We start from the raw sequence: 9,308 nt of genomic DNA, 5'->3' as shown, positions 1-9,308 counted from the left end.
CCTTCTGCCTTGGGCTACCCATTTCCTGCTTACACCTCCTCTGCTTCGTGAAAATGTCCCCCACTGCCCAGTTCCACGTCTCAGAACCTCTTTTCCTTTCTTCACTTCCCACTGCTTCATTTTCCTATCCACGGACTCCTGATCTACTGTCTCATCCCCGTTGCCAGGAAGCAGGGCAGGTAGTGACAAGGGACCGGAAGGTAGAATGATTGTAAGCCCTCACTGGGGCTCTGACAATCTTCTGAAATGAGGTAACGTGATCAAAGGCATGGGTGTGACTTTAAATTCCACGGGCGTGTGCCTTCCATTTAGTTCTGAGGGTTCTTTCTCTACTGTGGCAGAAGCTTCCCCCCTCAAGGGGCAGTGAACTCAGCAGTCTCATTTTCTGCTAGTGAGACAAAATGGCCTCCCATTGATAGAAGGGGTTGGACCTAAGATGGCAGACCATTATCTACCACAGCAGCTCCCCCTAATGGAAGGTGATTAAAGCTCCACTACTCGTTTGTAGAGTGAAAGAGAACTCAGCACCAGGGAACTGGGTTGGAGACACTTGGGTGAGTCTCCCGGCCACAGCGAGGATATCAACAATGCTGGAGGCCCAGTGGAGGCATCTCTGGGCAGGTGTCATGAAGGTGCCATGAAAGTGTGGACTCCAGCTCTAACTTAAGTACCATTGTAGAAGGCAGTTTTATTTCTCCTTTCTCTCTTTTTTTATCAAGCATCAAAACCTTTCAAGCCTTATGAACTGTGTGTGTGTGTGCGTGTGCGTGTGTGCGTGTAAAACTCTCAAAACATGAGGTATATAAATTCAAATTACTATCCAGAGGAATTTTCCCCACACAGTTCAAATAACCTCACTTCCAAAGGGGAAATTGGTTTCCCTTCTTGATTCGTCACTCTCCCTTACCTCACACCTCTCCAATCCACTCTTTAATGGAGCCAAAACGTGGGGAGATATTGGGGATAGATTGGATCTTGGGATACCGAGATGCAGGGTAGAGAAGATCAGAATGTGTTCCTAACTGTGTTAGGAATGAACTAAAGAGGCTCCTGTCACCATGCTTTTGGTCAATCTGTAGTAGATGGGGGCTGGAGCAAGGGGTGCAGTACCATCTCTGGCCTTGAATTGGCAAATCTGCGTGGAGGTTAACTGAGCTGTCACATAAACAAGAAGGGATGGAGGCTGGCTCTGATCTAATTTAATGAGAGAAGGGTCAATCCAGCTCTTGCATCAACACATCTTCCCAGTTTTGTTCTGTGCCCATCAGGGTCCAAGTTCATCATGAGATGGGCTGGCAAAGGGTGAGAAAAGTCCAAGGGCCACACCTTCACTATTGGATCCTCAACAGAACTGGGATTTGGCACGTGAGACAGAATTCAGAGACATGACGGGCCTCGTACAACAACCTGGCCCAGTAACGCACACACACACCCACACAAACATATGCACATACACAGGTGACAAAGAGCCCACTGCGGGCTCCCAACTCACAGTGACTTGATGAAACTGAGCTGGCTTGAGATGCATTGGGAAGAAGACTACGGGCTCCTCTCCCTGAGGACAGTGCAGATACTCAGTGGGATACAGGCTCTGATTTGACCAGGGAGGGGGCTAGAGACAGCTTCATGGGATTCCCCATGGGATTCCCCAGAGAGGAATCCCCGAGTCCCTCTGTCCATTTGTGAGAACCAGATGTCAATGGTGTGTGCAGGACGGGAGGGCCCAGAGAAGCCAGGGACTCGAGGAGACCTGGTCATGCTCCCTCTCAGCATCAGCTGCTTCCTTCCACCAAGGCATCTAGTTTCTGGCGTCGCAGCAGTCCACACCTCTCTCCCCAGTCTTGCACAGTGAGAGCTCCCTGACTCCAGTGGAGGGGAAGAAAGCAGAAACTCTGCTCTCGAAGCAGAGCAGAAGCAGCAATAAGCTAGCCGAGGTGAGAGATATCAGCTCCACAAGGCCAGGGTACGGGGTGCCTCAACACTGACCTTACGTTAAGTGTGCTGACCATACCCCCAACTCAGGGGTGGGGAGAGGTGCAGGTTCTTGCCTACCTAGCACTGGAAACTCCATGGAGACAGAAAGAGGGTGGCCCCTCATCCCTTGTCCTGTTTGCACTGGATGAGGCTTAGGGATGACATCACCTTAATTTAGCTTCCTCTGTGACTGAGATGGATGAGAAAGTGGGGATAGCACAAGAAGGAGACTGGGGGAGTCAGGGGCCATGGCATCAGCTTCCACCTTGACTCTTCCCACTTCCTGCCTTATGGTCCCCAGTACCCTCCCACCTCAGTCTTTTTCCTGGGCAGTGCTATCTTCAGAGATACCCTGGGCAGCCAGTTCAGCCAGCACATTGTCCAGGTAATTGGCATCTGGGTAGCCATGGCCAGTGAGATTAGAGCCAAATTCTGTCTTGTGGTGCACCTCGTTCCAGATGACAGTATCAGACTCGCCCGTGGTGCTGGAGGTTCCAATGGCAAAGATGAGACGGCGATCCCAGGCCACTAGAAGCAGCTTCAGAACCTAGGGCAAGCATGGTGAGAGACCACAGACAGGTGTTCAGTATTGCTCACACACCGGTCTTCAGGGGCTGGTTGTGTCCCGCTGTCCCCCGGCCCTTCCTTTCGTCATGATGCTCTGAGCAACCCAGAAATAAAGGTGTGAGATGGGAATCTGAGCACTATAGACTGAATCTCAGCTCTGTCACCGAGTAACTGTGACTCCTGACTACTGCAGACCTCTTTCTGGGCTCTGTTTATGTATAATAGGGCAGTGGCATTATCCACCACAATGGCTGTGTGCATCTGTAACAAATGCATGTGGATGTACATGAGTACACAAAACTGTATGTGTAGGCAGTCGGAGGCCACTGGATAAAGCTGTGTAGTTTATTGGAGTGGTCTCCACCTTTTTTTTTTTTCTTTTTCTTTTCTTTTTTTTTTTTTGAGACAAGGTCTCTCAGTGAACATTAGGAAGGAAGAACTAAGAATATGACCCAGCCTCAGAGCTCTTGCTGTTATAATACCAAACCTGCAACAAAGCCAAAGGTTATGGTCATGGACCGGTGGGTAGGACGAACACTTACAGTAATGCTACTGCTAAGGGTATTGGTGAGAGGAGATGGCTTAATCCCATACTGCAAGGAGGGTTTTCTTAATGCCAAGCTAAGACAAGTTCACTTGGCAAAGAAGAAAGAGAACTGCCACGGAAACATCTATGTGTTACTTTAATTTTTAATTCCCTTTAAACAGAGGAGTTCGATGCCAGAAACTGTGTCTGGGATGACTGACTGACGTGGGGGCAGGAGAAGAAGCGGCGGCTTTCAGTAGCATCATCCAAGGGTCACGTGGCTTGAAAGGCAACGCAGGAAGGGATGAGCTGAGTGTATGTGGTCATTGAAGCAAGAGTCCAAGATGGTGACTGTGCACAGCCTGGGCCCCCAGGACCTGGGGTCTGCCATTAGATAAACAGGAAGGTTTGGAAGGAGGGCAGCTTTCAGCAACGTGAGTGCAGTCTTGTGCTTGTTTGAGACAGTCTCATGTACCCTAGTCTGGCCTCAAACTTAACAGGTAGCAAAGGGTGACCCTGAACATCGGTGCTGGGATTACAGGCGCGTGCAAGGTGCTCAGCTGTAAGCGGTGGGGATGGAAGCCAGGGTTGCCCGCATTCTAGGCCAGTGTTTACCAACTGCGCCACGACCTTGGTCTAAACAGCAGACTTTACAGTGGGGACATTCAGCTGTAAGCCTTGGGCTGAGACACAGAAATTTGTCTTTTTTTGGTGGCAAACAGTTGCCTGCCTCAATTCTGACTCTTGAGAACAGGGCAGTACTTTATCTTTTTCTTTTTTTTTTTTTTTTTTGATATTACTGATTCTCTGTTACAAAGTATCTTCTTCCTCCTTGGAAGGACAGAACAGAGCCATGCCCCTTGATACTGAAGCAGGATAGCAAGACAGGGCATGCTATGAGATCCAGGAAGGGAATGGAAACCCCCACTCATGTGGCTGAATGCTGAGAATCGAAAATTCCAGAACAATTTAAGATTTTGTGTACAGGCCGCTGACACAAAGCTATTTCCTTTAGACTGATATATTTTCAATGAGAAAGTTAAAATGGCGACAAGGCGGGCATAAGGGCTAGAAGTATAGGACCTTATGTAGGAATGTTTACCTATTTCCTGGGAATCCCAAACTGTTGGTTTTCTTTACCATGAAGATCCCTTACATTCCTTGCATTCCTGCGGTCTAGAGTTTTCCTTATCAACTGCAATCCTCTCAGATGTCCCTTAAGACCTCCCTACAGTCTCATGTAAGTTTCTTGGACCCTTCAGCCTGGCTTCCAAAGCCAGAGAACACATGGGGAGTTTGAGGATGAATGCTCTGTGCACCCCCTAAGTTCATGGGAACTTCTCACCACCACTTCCAAGGCGAGTGCTAGAATATGGACTTGCTGGGGCCCATCAGGTCATGAGAACAAACGTCTGTGAGTGAGATTTTCATGCTCATAAACAGAGGCTGGGAAGACAGCTCTTGCCCTTTCTCCCTGAGGAGGACACAGAGAGAAGAGGCTTTGTCTACGAGCAGGAAGTGAATCCTTGCCAGATTCTGACTTTGCCAGCACCTTGATCTTGGACCTCCTGAACCTCAGGACTGTAAGAAATAAAAACTTGATGCTTATGAACCACTCTGTCTATGGTTTGTAGTAGTTTTCTACAACAACTCAAATATGCTCACATATGCTTGACCCTTGACACACAGCAGCTATAAAGCCACTAACAGCCAGTGCGGAGAGACAGGCGTTTGCTGAGTAAGCCTCTAAGCTCTGGGAAGGAAGCTGACTGAAGGCATTCTTGCATTTCCCCAGCACTTCCCTGAGACTAGTGGTTCTTAGCCCTCTTGATGTCAGGCAAAATTCTGAACTCCTGTCACTTCAGTTAGATCAAAAATTAATAGGAATCCAGAAAGATCTCAGAACATTTCTCTCATGGTTTGGCACGTGTCCAGATCAGATCAACCCGGGATCCTAAGAAGATGACACGAGCTCCAGTTCTGAGTTTCTATCAAACTCTCAGAAGTTAACACTGGTGTTTCCCCAGGACCAGCTTTAAACATCAGGGCTCTAGATAAGGATCCTAAAATAGGTAAATTACTGCCAGTATTTTTCTGAGGAGGGAAAAAAAAAAAAGCCTTTCCACTCCCAACCACCTGAAAAGCATTCTAATCAGGCTGGTGAGATGGCTCGGTGGCTGGAAGCACCAGCTAAGCAAGCCTGACGGCCTTCGTTCAGATCCCCAGAACCCATGTTAAAAGCTGGGTGCAGCTGAGCGTGGTGGCGCACGCCTTTAATGCCAACACTCGGGAGGCAGAAGCAGGCAGATCGCTGTGAGTTCGAGGCCAGCCTGGTCTACAAAGCGAGTCCAGGACAGCCAAGACTACACAGAGAGACCCTGTCTCGGAAAAAAAAAAAACCCAGCTATGTGCAGTGGTGCACATCTATAATCCCAGCACTCCTGTCTGGAGGCGGCAGCAAGAATCAAGGGGAAGCTCTCAGGCCAGCTAGCCTGGAGTAGGCAGTACAGCAGCAAGAAGCAAGAGAGGCCCTGCCTCAGAACTAAAGGTGAGAACCAACTCCTGAAAGTTGTCCTTGGACTTCCATATGCGTACTGAGGCATGTAAGTGCCTGTAACTCCATAGATGTCATACACATGTAACATACACACACACACACACACACACACACACACACACACACACACACACACATGGGGAAAAAATCAGGCAAACCAACATTGTAATGATATCCATTCTTACCTATGGTTGACTCAAATATGACCTCATTACTGCACGTACACAGAGTTAAAAGAAACCAGTTCCCTCTGGTCTGAGTTGCAAAACACAAAATCAAATGCCCTATCCCTACTATAGATCATGTGCTCTTACTTTTCTCCCTTTCTCGCTGTCTGGAAGGTAGCAATGTCGAGGGAAGCCACGGGCGCTGAAGCTCTTCCCGGGATTCGGGTGTTCTGGTCCCTGAAAGCAGAAAGAAAACAAAGGCGTCTTGCAAAACATTTCTGATGAGAAGTTAGTACATGCTCAGTGGGACAATAACATGAGCTGTAGAGTTCAGACAGAGGACAAACCAAAAAAAAAAAAAAAAAACCAGTAAAAAAAAAACACAGCCTAAGTTGTCATACAGCATGTGAGCTCAGCATGTGAGCTGAGTTTGGACCGCAGCTGCTAGCTCCCTGCTTAGACCATATGGAATTCCCCTCTTTGGTAAGAGTGACTTGGTACACTCACCTTATGGGATGTACCGACACCCAGGGAGCATTTTATTATCACAGTACCAACATTGTACTGTTTTCTGAATGATGACATGTACAACCCATAGAAGCTAACTGGCTGCAAAATGTTACTTAAGCCCAAGCTTCCCGAAGCGTCTGCACTGGGCTTTTACGCCGACTACTCAGAATAGTAAAGTTCTCAGCATGATTCTTGTGGGTCTTCTGCTGTTTTCACGGGTTCTGCTTCCTTATTCAACAGCACAGACTGCAATGGTCTGGACAGGAAATCTCATGACACCCGATACTTTATGACACACGCTGTCTCAGGACACCGAGTGGGAAAGACATCAGAGCAGAACTGAGTCAGAACCCAGATGCTGTGGTTCTGGGCATTGCTTGTTCCCTCCAAAGCTCTTGCCGGAATTTGGCATCCATTGCAGCCTTGAGGGCAGCTGGGGCATGTAAGCGGCGACACGGCTGTCAGATGCCTTCTTCTGAGAGTCCTCGTCTTGGTCTCAAGGGGATGGATTCGTGTTGTAAAAGCGTGCGGCTTACAAAGCAAGGCTGCTCTGTGGTCCCCCTCTCCTGAACACATCTGCATGTCTATCTGTGGCCCTGAGCGCAGGTGCAACCACACACAACTGCTGGATTTCCCATCACCCAGAACCACAAGTCACATCAACCTCTTTTCTTTGTAAATTACTCAGCTTGGAGATTCAGTTATAGCAGCAGCAGCAGCAACAACAACAACAACAACACAGAAGAAGAACGAGATTCGAGGTTTCCCAATTGATGTCTGTCTTAGTCTCATTTCTTGTTATTACGGCAAAACACCCCCAACAAAAGAACTTAAGGGAAAAGGGGTTTACTTGGCTAATGGGAGTCCATCCTTGCAAAGCAAGTCCCATTACATCCACAGTCAAGAGCATAGAGCAGTGATTTTTCTACATGTATGACAGACTTGCTTTCTCCCCTCTTATACGTTACAGACGCCCTGTTCTTAGGAAATGATGTCACTCGCAGTGGACAGATCTTCCCACCTCAATTAATGTAATCAAGAAAATTCCCCAGTCAACGCCATAACCCAACCTAATCTATGCAACCCCTCACTGGCATTACCTTTCTGGCTGTTTCTAAATGGTGTCACGTTGGCAGAGCTATCACAGGCCCCATCAGGCTCACTGGTCCCTTTGAACTTTCCATCCATACAGATGCTTGCCTGTAATTTCTGACTATTCCTGCCCCCCCTTGGGAGTGGAACCTTGTTTAAAACCCTTTGTAAGGGCAAGCCATGTAATACTGACAATTCTATGTAGCTGTTGATACAAGCTCTCCCACAGATCAATAAATACATCCTGGCTGTGTAGTGAGTAAGCAAATAAGTGAATTAATGAAATTAAACTCATTGGCTTAAAAGAAGAAAAAACAAAAAGGGATTGTTGGGAACAAAGAGAGTTTTGGAACGAAAGAGAGAAGGGAGCGAAGACAAAAACAGTTAAAAATGTTCAAACTCAGTGTACACATGTATAAAATTGCCAGAATAAAAATATTTAAAAATGTTTAAAGTGTATTTTTTTACTTATTCTTTGAGAATTCTGTACATGTATACAGTATGTTTTGATCATAGAAAAACGTTAAAAGACATTCAAATGTCACTGTGAGCTAAAAGAAGCAATGATGTTCTCTGGGAGGAAAATAATCTGACAGTTATAACTTCACACTGAGACTGAATCTCTACAAGTGTACAAGATTCCCACGGCCACACTCCTCTGAGCCAGACGTCCTCACTGAGGGACCAAGGCCGGCCACAGCTTCAAATGCTTCTCTGATGCCCTGGGCTGCTGGGTGTGTGTCCAACTCAGCCCTTCTGGCACCAGCCCAGTAAGGCTGTGGGTTCTGGGCCTGTTGCCAGGTAGAGCAGTCACGACTCGGCCTCGGTCTGGCTCAGAGCCTCTCCCCGCAGGGACTCACTTTCTGCAGTGAAAGTGCAGCCTGAAGGTCTCAGCACCTCACTGAAGCCCAGGCCTGTGTTCCTTGGAGCTTCGTGGGACACAGCATTGACAATCTCGCTACTGACTCACAGTAGGGAGTCTGCAGAGTGTGGGACTATTTACAGATGCATTTCTTTCTCACAAGCCAGGGGTGCCACTGGAGGTGCAAGAGCCCTGCATAGGCAACACTGGCCCCCTTGGCATGCTTACAAAGGCTCTCTCTGTTCCTTAACTCAGGAGCTTAAAAAAAATGTGGCCTTCTTCTCAGTGGATGCCCTGCCTTGACGTTTGGTTCTACTTTGACCTCTGCTGGACTTTTTTTGTGTTTTTAAATTTTTTATTTTTTAAATTGAGTGAGAGAAAGGGGGGGGGGGAACACACACACACACACACACACACACACACACACACACACACACACACACACACGGTACATGTGTGGAGGTCAGAGGACAACCTGCAGGGGTCTGTTGTTCCCTTCCACTATGTAGGTATCGGGGATTGAACTCAGTTTATCAGGATCGGCTCTCAGTTGTCAGGGTTGGCGGCAAGCACCCTGGCCAGTGAGCCACATCGCCAGCCTGCTCCCACAGTTCCATTCTTCCCCACCATCCCAGCCAGCTGCCCCAGAACCATTTTACAAGCCTCTCCTGTGCAACAGGCAACCACGCCTTACTTTCTTACCCTGGGCCTCCCCTTATTCGGGAGCCTGAAATACTGCAGTGGCCTTACTTCCTCCCACTCATCTCCCGTTCTTAAGTCACAGTGGCCTCTTACAGCATATTGACAAGTACATGGTGTTTTATAATCCTAGTCAGACAAGCAGTCTTCAGGGCCCCCCCCCATAGCTTAAGAGAAGTCCCCATCCCCGGCCCTGGCATTGATGGCCTTCTGTGATCTGTCTCCCACATCCTCATCACGTTCCCCTCTTCAATGCCTTTTGCAAGTCTCAGCCCCTAACCTCCCAACTGGTTTATTTTACTGTCTTTAAACATGCATTTTTTTCCCCTCCATAGCTGTTACCTCTCCCAGCTA

At 48.0% G+C, this 9,308-nt stretch overlaps 1 protein-coding gene across 1 annotated transcript in view; it reads right to left on the bottom strand.

Annotated features, from left to right (window-relative positions):
- Nucleotides 1-1,180: 1,180 nt before the first annotated feature.
- Nucleotides 1,181-9,308, bottom strand: part of DTX4 (deltex E3 ubiquitin ligase 4) — a 32,273-nt gene continuing 24,145 nt past the window's right edge. The window contains exons 8-9 of the mRNA XM_084771758.1: nucleotides 5,939-6,028; nucleotides 1,181-2,521 (exon numbers count right to left, since the gene is read on the bottom strand). Of these exons, the coding sequence (XP_084627884.1) occupies nucleotides 2,288-2,521; nucleotides 5,939-6,028 (324 nt within the window). The 3' untranslated portion in view covers nucleotides 1,181-2,287. The remainder of the gene's footprint in view (nucleotides 2,522-5,938; nucleotides 6,029-9,308) is intronic.

The sequence above is a fragment of the Acomys minous genome (assembly GCF_964271855.1).
Source record: "Acomys minous genome assembly, chromosome: 2".
Lineage (NCBI taxonomy): Eukaryota > Metazoa > Chordata > Mammalia > Rodentia > Muridae > Acomys > Acomys minous.
The sequence above is the reverse complement of the archived record's forward strand: the minus strand, read 5'-3'. Positions and strand labels throughout refer to the sequence as shown.